General features: G+C 40.5%; 1 protein-coding gene across 1 annotated transcript; it reads left to right on the forward strand.

The window, feature by feature from the left end:
- Nucleotides 1–4,035: 4,035 nt before the first annotated feature.
- LOC121860733 (mitochondrial inner membrane protein OXA1L-like) lies at nucleotides 4,036–14,139 on the forward strand. The gene is made up of 8 exons (XM_042358061.1): nucleotides 4,036–4,259; nucleotides 4,895–5,083; nucleotides 6,525–6,668; nucleotides 8,195–8,280; nucleotides 9,469–9,633; nucleotides 10,205–10,312; nucleotides 10,656–10,818; nucleotides 13,353–14,139. The coding sequence occupies exons 1-8, from the start codon at nucleotides 4,211–4,213 to the stop codon at nucleotides 13,508–13,510; spliced, it is 1,062 nt and encodes a 353-aa protein (XP_042213995.1). The 5' UTR covers nucleotides 4,036–4,210; the 3' UTR covers nucleotides 13,511–14,139.
- Nucleotides 14,140–14,922: the final 783 nt, after the last annotated feature.

A 14,922-nucleotide genomic window follows, 5' to 3' on the forward strand; every position in this document is an offset into this window, starting at 1 on the left:
TGTAAGTCGAGGTCTGTATATATATATATATATATATATATATATATATATATATATATATATATATATATATATATATATATATATATATATATATATATATATATATATATATATATATATATATATATATATATATATATATATATATATATATAACGAAGAGGAGAACCAGGGAAAACACAAACATCTTGAGTAAGTCGAGTTTCTTTAATCACTAACGTTTTCCCAGGTTCTTCTCTTCGTTATGAAACTACGCTTTCCACGTAACAAGTCCATTGCTGAAGTTATATATATATATATATATATATATATATATATATATATATATATATATATATATATATATATATATATATATATATATATATATATATATATATATATATATATATATATATATATATATATATATATATATATATATATATATATATATATTTTTTTTTTTACTAAATTAAAAATAAAATCAGATTAACAGTAAGTAAAGACTTTTTCTGATTAATCCACTGCAGTCTGACTCACTGCAGCTACTGAATAATCTGACCCACTAGACTACAACTGTTGAATAAAGTGACTGACTTAATGCTTAAATTATTCTAGATGTGATTTGGGGCCCAAAAATTAAGAACTTCCCAAAGAGTTGAAAAACCATGTTTTTGTAGTCAGGCGGTATGGGGAACTTCTGGTCCACCTATACTCGGACCAGAAGTTACCTAGTGGGCGGCAACTCCTGGTATCAAAGACTAGTTTGCCTGGTATGCTGTGATGTCATCAACGTGCATGCGCAGTTATCGTCTCGGCTACTGGTCCGCTGCAACGGCACCGAATGTGAACTCTTTCAAGACCAGAGTACCCAGGCTTGACCAGCAATAGAGCAGGTTCAGATACATGTGGAGCTGGTTCATGCCCAGTACTTGCCAATCGGTGCGTGTCAGAGACGTGACCGACCGCCCAAGTGGCTAACGAGCCGATCAGTGGTGTATCGTACTGTATGTGGCCAGTCTCGCAGCAGCGTAATCGTTGAATATTCTGTCTGCCGAGGTTGCGTAGAGTTCTGGTGTTGTAGAGTAATCTACTGCGGACAGGGTGATGCGTACCTGCGTGGGGAGCATTTGTGCGTGAAGCTGGCGCAGGATAGAGTCGGGGAGTGAGTCTGTGCGCGGAGTTCAGCCTACACATCTCCTCTCAGAGACGTCCGGGGTTGAGTTCGAGGAGATAGAGGATAGGTCTTGCAGGAGATTGGGTCTGGTCTGTTGATAGCGTCTTCAGGCATCCGCGGGTGGCGTTTGTTGTCAACTGGAGGGTTGGAATTGGTCTGTGAGGACCTACGTGGCGAATTCCGTGGGCAAGGCACATAGCAGGGCGCCGTACTTTTGCTCGTCAGTAGCTTGGAGCCGATGAGGGCTGCTTCCACATGAACCCAGTCCTCGACGTTGTGGTTGAAGGTTGGTAGAGATCCGTCCGTCCATTCTTGCGGAAGTGCGTCAAACCTGTTAGGGAAGGATGAGGGATGGGAGCTTGTTCCGACCCCATTCCGTGTTCACAATCTCCTGGGAGGGAGGTGAACTGTTGCTGGGGGGACTTCGGGACGAATACACTTTTTAGGGTGCAGGTCCTAAGGCCAGAACTAAAAAACAAAAGAAAAATAGGAGAGTAGGCAAAAGAGCTCAAACCACGTATGGAATATCGTGTGGGGTACGCAGTAGTTTGTTCACACTCAGGATGGGATGGAGAAAGGAAACTCACAATGTGCTCTCTGTACACATGTTGTATTGGATGTACAATGCAGCTTGGTGCTGGGAAGGCAGCATGGTTACAAGCGTGATGTAGAGAGAGCTGGTTGGTGAGGGTGCTCGAAGGAGGACAGCTTGTGGGTCGCCATGCTCGCCGGCAGGGCGAGGACCGCCAGGCAGGCGGAGAGGTGGTGGTGTTGCTGGCTGGTTGGTGTAGGTAGAAAGAGACAGGTTACCACGAGGTCAGGTCTTAAACAGCGAGGGGTAGGCGTGGCTTAGTAGTTGACCTCCGCTCCGTGATGTATGGCGGCGCTGGTTGACCTAGACCACGAGGCATACACTGGGGAATTGGTGGGGTCGGCTACTCAGCGTTTGTGGGGAAAATCCACTACAATCGCACAATAGTCGCTCTCCAGCTGTGATGTGGGTCACTCACATCGCCAGTGGGGAGAACAGACATGCGTTATAAACCTTACGGTCGTGGGATGTGGAGTAGCGCGTAGGGCAGGTGGCCCGGACTGGCAGCAGACAGCGATCCTCACAGCAGTTTCCAGACAGTTCTGTTGCTCACAATCTTTTGTTGTTGATGTACTAGTGTAATTATTGACATTTTTACGCGATTAAAGACTTTAGTTGTTGAAGCGCAGTAATAACGCTGTAAAATAAATAGTGGGGAAGCTCTCGTCAGTCCAGTCGTACAGTCAGTCAAATAATTACAGTATCTATATAAAATTGTGTTGAGAAAATATGACTCAACAGACGAAGGATTTTGACAACTTTACTGAGACAACAGGGGTCGTAGTGTTCATTCTGAAATTCATCGCCCCACCCTCAGGTACAGAGAGTGTTTGGTGAATACAGTGTTATGCAACAAGGATGATGTTAAAAAGGTTCCACGTACAGAACTACCAACACATTTAATTTTCAGTCGACATTAACATGAAACAACTCTATGTAATCAAAATTACCATAAATATTTTATAGTATAGTAGGTCTAATTTGTCTCATTTAAATGACAAAAATATTTATAGTGACATAATAGTCTTCACGAAGGCCGTAAGGACCTGAGATGTCAATGGTAAAAAAACCAGCAGATTGTTTTCACGGTACTATTAAACATCGACCGATCAAAAGATAGAAATTTGTTTTAAAATAAATTCATGTCTTTGGATATAGTTTTTACTACCAAAGTTTGCAATCATTGAATTGAGAATTTGTTCAAGTAACATTGGGCTTATATAGCCTTACGCTCGTAGTCCCCGCCACAACAACATGGCAGCAGCGCTAGGCAGACCACCCGGCGCTCGGTGCCTGCGGAGGTGTGTCACATTCACTAATACTAGTCGAATATGTGAGTCTATTACGACGTACAGGACAGCGTACAGTGTAAGTATTCTTCAAGCGACTCTTGTTGGAGTTGTCTGGAAGATGCATGGGACAATAAATGGTAAATTTGCATAAGTGGGAATGACAACTCCTTAAACCATGATCAATTGAAGATTACTACCCCAGTTTACTTCACCATATGATTAAACAGCCTAATGCTATCATTGGTGGGTTAGCTTAGCACGAGGGTGGTTAATCTTCAGTGAAATAAGCCGGGATTAATCTAAAGTGATTAAAAATATTGTATGAAGTTTGAATTTCCAGACATTTAACAAACTTATATTTCACAGGTTGGTTATTGGGTTTCCTCCTCATCAAGTTATCACACTGGTACAACATGTCAGAGAAGCAAGTGGGCACATTGTGGAGGCTCCCAAAGATTGATGAGAACACTTTACGGTTTACAAACATATCTCACCACTGTTCACACTCCATCTATTTAGTAGGCTATTTCTTAAAACAGAAAACGCTAAAGCTTGTCAGTTGCAATGTGTGAATACAACTGGCATATGTTTAGGAAAATTACTAGAAAACTGTTGGAAGTTAACTTCTTAAAATTGATTTGTAATTTAGATAAATATGGTAAGTAAAACTTCATGAGCCTTAGTTTATGGTTACAGCTAATTTTTAGCATGCATCTGTAAGTCCGGCATCCCTCATAGAGGAGGAGTGATTGTTATACCCAAAAGGGCTAACAGTCCACCCCTGACTTATACTGTAGGGGAAGGCATGAGACAAGATCCCTGTATAGTGAGGGCCATCTGGTCTTGGACTCTGCTAGAAAATAGGATGCCAGGAATAATTCTCAATTTCTTTTATGGGAAAACAAATTAATGATGTTAATGTTTGGTTACATCTGATTCTTAATATTTGTTTCTCACTCCTGTACCAGGGTGAGGATGTTTATCAGTTATTCATTTGATTTTTTCTTTTTATAGATATTTTTTGTGAATGCTGCATCACCCTCACTTGATGAAGAGATCATTGACCCAGCTGCAGCTGTTGGTGGCCACACACTCTCACACTCAGACCTCGAGGCTTCCACTGACCACATAGTCTCTAATACCAGTGACACAGTTGGTCCTCACATGGTACCAGATGTTGGTGCTGAATCCATCTTGGCTTCGCAGGCTGTTGGTTAGTTGACAACATCTTTGTAATTACAGTATTTCATTTCACTCTTGCAGGCCATAACTCCCTATGGTTGGGGGTGGCTGGAGTCACTAGGAACACACTACCTTCTTTGGCTGTCATTTGTTTCCTGCAACTACCTTTTCCATAAGTGTGATGTGTATGATCTCCTTGTGTCAAAAGTTATGTATTTGCTCCTGCCTGTAGATCAATGGGTTAATGTTTTTACTTTTATGTATCAGCTTCTCTCTGTTGAACAGTATATTGTATATAAAAAATGGTGCTTCCTTTTTAAATATTCACTAGCACATGGGTTGGGTGTTGACAGAAGAAACTGGCTTGAATCAGTAAACATTGGCTTTGGAAATTTGTGTGTGTGTGGATGGACTATGGGATAATGAGATGATTGGGGAGAAGAAGACAAGGCAAGTGTAGATAATTACAGGAGAGGGTTTAAGACAACTAGTAAGAAATACCAACTCATACCTGCTCTTAGCCTCAGCTTGCATATACATAATACAAAATACAGTCCTTTCAGTAAATTTTGAGCAGCCACACCGAGATCATTGTATTTATATACACTGTACAGTACTAAATTACTTTGTTAAAATAACATATTAATACATCACATTTGTTTTCAGAGTCCATAGCTTACATCCCTCCACCTCCAGTACCCCCAGAAGCTGTCGGTCCAGCTCTTAATGCCCTTGGTGAACCCACATTTGCAAGTCTGGGTCTGGGTGGCTGGGGACCAGTTGGCATCATCCAGCAATGTCTAGAACAATTACATGTGACTGCTGACCTCCCCTGGTGGGGGGCTATTGCTATAAGTAAGAACAATGTCTGCCTTACATGGTAGTAGCCCAAATGATGATAGAATTACAGTAATTCATGAATCACAGAACACATTAATCCAGAGAAATGGTGTTGAATGATGGGTCTCATTATCAGTAAAAATTGAACCTAGCATTGCCATTCAGTCATTCTAGATAGTACAGTACAACAGATGTCCTGCTGTGTGTCTTCCTTACACAACAAGGCTCTAATGTTTCCATGTGGTGTGTGCTGGTACCTGTTACTTCACACAGCCCACCATCATTAGCCAGCTGACACTATACTTCATATGGTGTTCCATTTTCTGTCATGTCCACACTTTCGCATCTGAGACGCCTTACTTCCCCCACTCTTATCTCCATTCAAGGTAACACATACTTCTCCCATCTCTGTTTATCTTTATTACTTTCTAACTCATTCACTAATGGTTTAAATATTGTGAATTGCTCCATGGCAAACAGCGAGTAACTCACTCCCTTTTGCATCTTATTTGCCTTTCTCCCATACATAGGTTGACTCAAGTGTACAGTATTGTTTGATGTTACATATTTAAAAAATCCATTTAGTTAAAGAAATATTAGCACATAAATTCTGATAAGCTAATTCATATTTATTAATCTTGTGGTGAATTAGAGGACTTTATAGGTGGTCCTTGTGATGCTAGTCATCAATGTGCGAGGCCAAATTATTAATGAACTATACGTAAAAAGTTCCTGCACCTAAGAGGATTACAAGGAAAAATATCTGTTATACCTCCGTGCATCCCCCAACACTCACCACGCTCATCCCCCATACAGTGCAACTTCTTTATCTGAATTTCTTGGAGCCAATGATGGTTCAGATACCTAAATGTGCCTACAAGAACATGCAATAATTAATATTGGGAAGAGGAAAAACTGGGGATGATGCAGCTTGTGAGATGTCATGTTGCCATTGTTACATGTAATGAAACTATAAAAATTGTGATGTCGTGGTATTACACACACACAGACACATCGCTGACACTGAGTACGATGTCTCTGTCTACCACAAGCAGTATCTAATCGGCCACGGTTTTCTAATGTTTTTCTTGTGTATTCTTGAAATATTATTGCTATTGTTTTAACCATGAGTTCAAAGCGTAGTGCTAAACTAAGTGCCGTCCCTAAAAGGATATGTAGCAGCTATATACTGGACGTGAATTAGACATTATTTGTCAGAAGAAAAGTGGTGAACAAGTGATACACATCTCACATGTTCTTCAGATTCCCGAGTATAATTGATAAAAGGTATAAAAATAATCCTTTTGGGTGTCATTTAGTGTCTTATGGTCCTTTTCAGACTAATATCATTATTTATAGCCAGAAATTTCCTGCTTTAGGTGGTGATTTTACGGTCTTTTGTGGCCTCGGATAATGAGGTCCTGTACTGTATTAGCTAATCTCAGTTCCCCCACAGCCACGGTCATCATTCTGACGTTGATCTTCCCACTGGTGTTGATGTCTCAGAGGAACGCTGCCAAGATGAACAACAACATGCCACAACTCCAGTTCCTTCAGATGAAAATGACAGAAGCCAGGAACAGTGGTGACCAACTCAATGGTAAGTGTCATATGTTTTTGTGCTGAGGAAAGTGAGGGTTTAATGGAAAAATCTTTGCTGCTGAATTGTCTCAGTTGGGTTCACCCATTGGAAAATTATCTTACAGTAAGGATTCAGTGTACAGTTGTTTAATATACTGTAAATGGACAAGCCGGAGAGAATTACTTATTAATGTTAATTCACTTTAGTCCTTGATCCTTCCAGCATAAGGTTTGGTACTACAGTACTCTTAACCCTTTGCATATGGAATTCTGTGCTGAATAAAATCGTCTGGTGTTAGCCAAATCAAATGATATTCAAACATTAAAAGTAGCGTCCCCGTAGTGAAGGGGTTAGTGGAGATTATCTCTTAACCCCTTGTGTACTGGGGTCTCTTTGTGTTAAATAAAATTGTCCGCCGTTAGCCAAATAAAACATTAAAAGTAGCGTCCCTATAGTGAAGGGGTTGAGTCTTAGTAGTTTTAGTGTCATGACTTGGAGACACATGATTGTGCATATCTCCCTATGGAAAATAGTCATACAGTATGATAGCTGTAGGGACAGTGTCCATCATCTGTGGAAGTTAGCTGTGGGGACAGTGTCCATCATCTGTGGAAGTTAGCTGTGGGGACAGTGTCCATCATCTGTGGAAGTTAGCTGTGGGGACAGTGGCCATCATCTGTGGAAGTTAGCTGTAGGGACAGTGGCCATTATCTGTGAAGTTAGCTGAGGGACAGTGGCCCTTACCTCCCATCTACTTATTATGCTTTGTGTTATCACTAAGGTACGTAATTGAATGATAAATGGGCGTTAGGGAGTGATACTAGGTGTTTATGTAAGTAGGGGTGTAGGAGAGGTGGTACTGGGGTGTTGGAGGTGATACTGGGGTGTTGGAGGTGGTACTGGGGTGTTGAGGTGGTACTGGGGTGTTGGAGGTGGTACTGGGTGTTGGAGGTGGTACGCTGGGGTGTTGGAGATCATCTGGGGTGTTGGAGGTGGTACTGGGGTGTGGAGGTGGTACTGGGGTGTTGAGGATACTGGGGTGTGGAAGTGTACTGCTGTTGGAGGTGGCACTCGGTGTTGGAGGTACTGGGGTGTTGGAGTGGTACTGGGGTGTTGAGGTGTACTGAGTGTTGGAGGTGGTGTCAGTGTTGGAGGCGATACTGGGTGTTGGAGGTGATACTAGGGTGTTGGAGGTGGTACTGGGGTGTTGGAGTGTTGTGTACTGGGGTGTTAGAGGTGATACTGGGGTGTTGGAGGTGGTACTGGGGTGTTGGAGGTGATACTGGGGTGTTGGAGGTGGTTCTGGGGTGTTGGAGGTGATACTGGGGTGGTAAGAATCTGTTTGTTTTTATTAGGGTTTCTCGGTTTCTCCGCACTCTGGTAAAAAAATAGTGTGGTTAAAAAACATAATAACTTTCACTATCAAGGGACAGGTGTTTGTGTGACATACAATATTCTTTGAGCTGTGGGGGTTCATTTCAATATATGCAGTACAGGGCTAAGTTTTATAGATAGTACTAATTCTTTTTCATTTCTTCTGGCAGCTGCAAGATATGGTCAAGAGATGATGTTGTTTATGAAGGAGAAGGAAATAAGCCCACTGAGGAATGTTATCGTCCCTCTGGCACAAGTATGTCACCAGATGTTTGGTATCAGCTTAATTCATCACTAGTATGTTCATAGTGAAGAGTTTGTATTTGGTATAATAGACTGACTGCATTGGATCACAAACATGGAGATGCTGTAATGCTAATGCACCAATGTAACTACAGTGTTTAAAATTTTTCCCAACCTTAAGAAACTGTTTAGTTTGCAGCAGTTCATTTCCATAGCAGAAATTTTTTTTAACACGGCCTTGAATTATGAGAGCTGTCTGGCTGTTGGCTCTGCCAGAAATTTTTATATATTTTTTTTTCATGTCTTTTAGGAAGGTGGGGAAAGTACATTGACAATGGTGATGGTAAAGTTAATATAGTGAATGAAATATTGATCAGTGAATATTAATTTTTTTTGTAAAAGTGCAAATTGGTGAGACTGATATACTCTGTATTGTGGGTCATCTAATTCTTAAAATTCACCTGCTTGTGGGTTATACTATCCTCTCAGCTGGCTGATAGTTCAACCAATGATGAGTAAATCCAGTAGTGTAGTTATTTATTGCTGAGTGCACAGGGAGTATTATTCAGGTAGATAATCCAGTTTTTCACTCCTATTGAGAATCAAACCAGTGATAATTTTCTTGTGGGGTGAATTTGTTCTATAAACTAATCACTAATAAGTGGCTCTGGAGCTCAAATGGTACAGTCTCGTTCAAGATTCTTCGAACACTGCTGGAGACAGCTGGCAACTCCAGGCCGTTTGTTTACTATTGTACGTAGTATAATATAATACGAAACAACAAAGCCCAACCAATAGTTAAACAACAGGAAACTAAGTAACCAATCACCGATAACTTTTTACATTCAATCATAATTTTTACTACTTATTATAGTTAACAAACAGCCTTGAGTTGCCAGCTGTTTCCAGCAATGTTCGAAGAATCTTGAACGAGACTGTACCATTTGAGCTCCAGAGCCACTTATTAGTGATTAGTTTATAGAACAAATTCTGGGTAAAGTTTATGAACCAGACTTAATCAATCCTGTAACATATATTCTAGCTGACCTATGTGTGTGCGTGCGCGTGCTTGTTTAATGGAGCTAATAGTGTGTCCAGTAAGGAAGAGGTGATGGTAGGAGTTATAGCAGTGAGTGAAAAAACACTCGCACTAATAGTTTCTTTGTCATCTCCTCAATATTAACTTGAAAACTCTTTCCAGGCACCCATTTTTATCTCCATGTTCGTGGGTCTCCGTGGAATGGCAAATTTGCCCTTGGAAAGCTTCAAGGACGGAGGTATATTTTGGTTTACAGACCTGACTGTCTGTGACCCACTCTACTTGTTGCCTATCATCACCTCCATCACCATGTTGGCCACAATAGAGGTACAGTGAATGAGTTGATTCTCCATTGCCGAAGCACTGCAGTTCCTAGCTACATTGATATTATTTTCACATGTTGATTCTGGCTAACAAATCTTATTATAACTTGAATTCGTATGCTTTTCTCTATAATTCTTATATGGAAATGAATGTTGATTGAAAATAAAAGTTTGGTTATAACATGAAAAAGATGCCTGTATCCTCTTTTTCTTTTACCTTAACTGTTGTTCCCATGAATGATGACATGTGTTAACATAAGAGTCTGAAAAAAGTTCTACTTCTTAGTATCCAATTTCTTGCAGAAAATTGAAAATATATCCACCTTTCTTTTCCTTCCTCTTGTTTTACCCTTTACTCTCTCTCCTCCTTTCCTCCTTCATCCTTCTCAAGCTTAATCTTCCTGATGTCTAGAATGTTACACATTTTACACCCTCAGTTTTTGTTTATATATTTCCCTCATTTGCTGCCAGAACTCTGTTTTGGGTATAGTAAACATTTTGAGTTTCTTTTCTGCTAAAGTTAAGTAATTTTTGGCCAAGGTATTCATGAATTTTTTCTCTTAATTCAACATCAGCTGGGAACGGACGGCGCTAAACTGAATGCACAAAACATGCACTTAATGAAGTACGTCCTGCGCGGAATTCCAATCCTAGTCTTTCCCTTTACACTCAGCTTCCCTGCGGTAAGTACTTTTATATGTAGAATTACTGTAGTGGGCTGGATTGTGTAGTGATCGGGGTAAATCAGTTGGATATTTGGGACTTGATGTGGAAGAGGTCTATTGTAGCAGAATACAACTGTTATAACTCGCAAGGCAAGCATAGTGGTGTGTTACTCTTTTGTGGTGTGCACTGGGTTGACAGCCCCCTAAACTAAGCTAACTCCTCTTACGTGAGGCTTGAGGGGTTGCCACACCATCAGTTATGGGAAGCATCTTTAGAAGCTGTTTAGCATTTTTTACTAGTTATCTCTGATAATCTAATGTGCTTCTAGTATCTCTATTGCTACAGTGCTTTCCCTTGTAGGCAGTGTTGTGCTACTGGGTCTCAACCAACCTGTTCTCACTGATACAAGTGGGATTCCTCAAGATTCCCTCCATCAGGAAGTACTTCAAGATTGACCAGCTGGTGACCCACAAGAAGGAGAGTCTTCCCCCAAAGAAAGGAATGATTGAAGGCTTCAAGGAATGTGAGTTTACATACTACAGTGTGGGGGAAAGGAGATGGAGGTACATAGGATAGAAAGTGGAAAGGTAGAAGTAAGGGAAACTGGAGAGGAAAGGATGGTCAGGTAATCAAGAGGAGAGGAGGGAGAGCAAGAAGACATTGGGAAGGTTGGAAGGAAAAGGGCAGAAATTAAAGAAGGAATTGGGGGGGGGGAGGAAATACTGTAGTAAGAGTAAAATGATTTGGAAGGACAAGTAAAGAGAGGGAGAGATAATGTACATAGGAAATTAATTAATGGTGAGTGGAGTAAATGTACTGGAGGTGGGGGGGCAGTGTTGGACTGGCCTTGCCTCATTCAGCAGTCTGTTTTTATATAGCCATTATTATTTTCTTGCATGATCAGCCTCTTATGGTGTATGTTTCATCATAAATAATATAACGTACAGTATTAAATAATAGAAAAATATGATATATAATTTGACTTCCAAATAAAAGGAGAAACCTAATCAGAAGGTTAATCTCTTCCGTCGGTGATGGTAGGATTAATTGTTGCCATGTTCACGTTTGCTTTAATTTATTCATTTTAATAGACCCTTGCCATACGCGAGGGATGGGTTTCAAGAAATGGCCCAAATTGGCAAAACTGCGAGTAGCCACTTATATAATACCTTAGTGCACTTATATACAGGTATACCTATACTGTGTGTGAGAAACTTAAGTCACCAATACTGTACTTACATTCGTTTGTGGAAGTTTGGAGCTTGATGAAGTGGTGCACTGTACATAGGGGAGACATCTGGTTACTGAAGCTTAGGTGAATCATCAGGATCACTGGTGGAAGAGGGTGAAGCAGTGGTGGTTGGTGGAGAGACAGGTGGTGGAGTGGCACACGACCGGGAGGTGGCACGTGTCTGGGGGGTGGCGCGTGGCCGGCAGGCTGATGGTGAGGTGGCGGGTGGAATGGCAGCGGTAGTAGCTGGTTCTTTTTTGATAAACATGGTGATTGGTAGCTGTTTCTTTTTTGCATTGAGGTATTTGAACATTTCCTGGTAGGGAAACAATACCTGGTTGATTCCTCGGACCATCTTAAGGCTGCATTCCATGGAAGGGTCGTGGTCAACAATGAAATCATTTACCACCTTTACCTGACGAAATAGTTCACCAAAATTTTCCAAGCTCCAACCTTCTTGTAATTCCACAATGTCTTCCTCCTCATCTTCCTCGGCACTTTTTACCAACTCTTACAAATCCTTTTCAGTCAGTTCCTCTCCATGCCCATCAATCAGCTCTTCCACGTCTTCAGCAGCTATGTCCTCAAACCTCTCGCCACCCAACTGATGTGCAACACTCACAATGTCATTCACATTTTATGATGGATGGAAATCCCTGAAAGTTGTTAACACACTCAGGCCATAAGGTGCCCCAACAAGCTTTCACTGTCTCTAGTTTGAATTCATTGAATGCTCACTAATGTTGGTAATGCAGTCTGCAATGCTTTATTCCTTCCAATACTTGCTAACATCAAGTTCAGGGTCTTCATCCATGGCACTATTGATACGACCAAAAGAGCGACATCTGTAATATGCCTTGAAGGTGTGCATTACTCCCTGATCGAGAGGCTAAATAAGAGCAGTGGTGTTAGGACCACCACCTTGACACCTGGATGGCTAAACTGTAAACTTTCTGGGTGGTCTATCAATAATAACAATTTGAATTTCATCTTCTTGGAAGCAAAGTATTTTTCCACTTCTGGGACAAAGCATTTATGAAACCAGTCCAGGTATGCTTGCACAGTTACCCATACCTTTTTGTTGGACTGCCAAAACACTGGCAAAAGGTTCTTGTTTTTTTCCTTTAAAGCCCTAGGGTTTGTCGAGTGGTAAAGCAAGCCAGGCTTAATAATGCTGCTCTCTCTCTCTCTCTCTCTTCCTCTTTTTTTTTTTTTTTATCTTTCTCGAGAATGTTAGTGGCGAGAGGTGGAACTGATCAAGTAATGGCCGAACACAAAGCCATACCTTATCAACTCTAATGACACATTTCCTGCCTAAAGTTCACTCGCATTCTTTCCCAGAATCCCAAGTAAAGGCATATACGGATGTAACTAAGGGAAAGTTAAGTCCATAAGACACCTTCCCGGATACCTGCCCTCCTGGTTGGTTGGTTGGTTGTTTGAGGCTTTGGATTATCAAATGCCAGAGTCATTAAGGCCATCAACGTTAAACTACATCCATCAATCTTAACACCTTCAGGTGATAAGGCTTATTCTAAGACCACATACACTCTCACTACATATGTGGCCCTTGACTTGTGCCCTCCTACCTTACCTTAGTCTGCCACCCCTAGCTCTCCCCCCACCAATACCTCTTCCACCCTCCTGTGACCTGTTGTGTAAAAAGGCCTTGAGCGCATGGGTATGGTAGTAGGAGGGGTGGATGATTACTTTTGACCATCACGGTATATCCTTATGCGACTTTAATCACATTTACCATGCTGTACTGTATTTCTAAAGAACTCTTGGTTTGTTTTCATATTTTCTTACATTTATTTTTTTTACAGCTTGGAGGAACATGAAGATTTCAAATGAAATTGCTGATCGTCAGAAGTATGATGAGATGAGGTTCTCCAAGGCAGGTATGGGACCTCTCGTACGCACTTACAAACACGACCCAACCAAGAGAGTAATAAATGTTCAGGCCAAAGTGAAGAGCAAATAATGTTTTTAACAAACTATGAGCTGTATCAGCTGAGAAGAACAAATAGGGAAAAACTATGAGAAAATCTGCCATTGTTATAATCACTTTTCAAGTTGAAATGGAACACCAGAAACTGTTAGATAGAATTTCTTCAGTTGATTGTGTTGCTCTTTGACACGTACGGTGTTTTAGTGGCATTATTTATCTCCTGACCCTCCTCATACTGGTGACTGACAGGAATCCATGACTCCTCCCAAGTCATGAATGATCGTCTATATAAGTCTTTTGAGTTCACTGTTGTTAATAAAGTATTATGAATAACAAGATGAGGATCGTGTAGGAGACACACTGCTGCATTTGTGAGCTCGTCATTGTCATTCAGTTGTCCTGGTGTGTAATTTATGAATGTGTGTACTGTACTTAAGAGCAAGTAAGAGCAAGAATATTAAAATTCAACATTTCCTTAAAATTTGACAATGGTGTAGTTTGTGTATTGATACCAATTTGTATATATAAAGTACTGTATATTGTACAGTATTACAGGTATGTAATGAATATTTTTGTAAATACCAATATTTCAGACTTGGTTAAAAGTTTACTTCACTTGGTGTTATTAACCGAACATATTAAACTGTATTTTTTTTGTAAAATGGTGTATCTCTTTCTATCCAATGATTCAGTACAGTAATCATTCCTTGTAATGAAATTCCTTCTAGCAGAATGAATTTGTCCCAATACTTGCTTCTCCATCTAGCTCGAAAGGAGTTTCTGATAATGTCGTCGTGGGCTCCCATCATTGTTTTGGCATAATCAGTCAGTTTCCTGCCACACATTGCTGTGGTCTCCCATGTTTTTTAGTATTCTCCCAGTTTGTGTGCATGCACAGTAAACCCTCGATAACTCGGCACATGTGGGGCTCTGGCCTTGCCGATTTATCCCAAATTCCAACTTATCAAGGCACTTCCTCCCCTCTTACAAAAATACAGCAATAAATTATTGACCCATATATGTGTACATGTAATTACTAAATGTAAAAAAGTAACACTTACCAGCTCTGCAGGCAAAAAATGAATCATAATAGTCGGTGACACAGAGGCATGGTAGGTGTTGCAGGTGACCAGATATGCCGAGATTTTCCCAGATAATTTTATATATCTCGGCATTTCCCAAGTTATACTTATACATTCTGAGACCATATCCATGTCGAGTTATATGAAATTCCGAGTTATCAAATGTTGAGTTATCGGGGCTTTACTGTACAATATCTTTGTCACTATGCTTAAAGTGAGTGCTAAATCCAGTGAAGAGAAGGGTAAGTTTGTGTGTGTCTCAATTTTACAGAAACTAGAAATTTTATTAATTTATTTATTTATTATTTTATTAATATTAACTATATGTAATATATACATACTGTGTACGTATTATATACTGTG

The sequence above is a fragment of the Homarus americanus genome, unplaced genomic scaffold (genome assembly GCF_018991925.1).
Source record: "Homarus americanus isolate GMGI-L3 unplaced genomic scaffold, GMGI_Hamer_2.0 scaffold23617, whole genome shotgun sequence".
NCBI lineage: Eukaryota > Metazoa > Arthropoda > Malacostraca > Decapoda > Nephropidae > Homarus > Homarus americanus.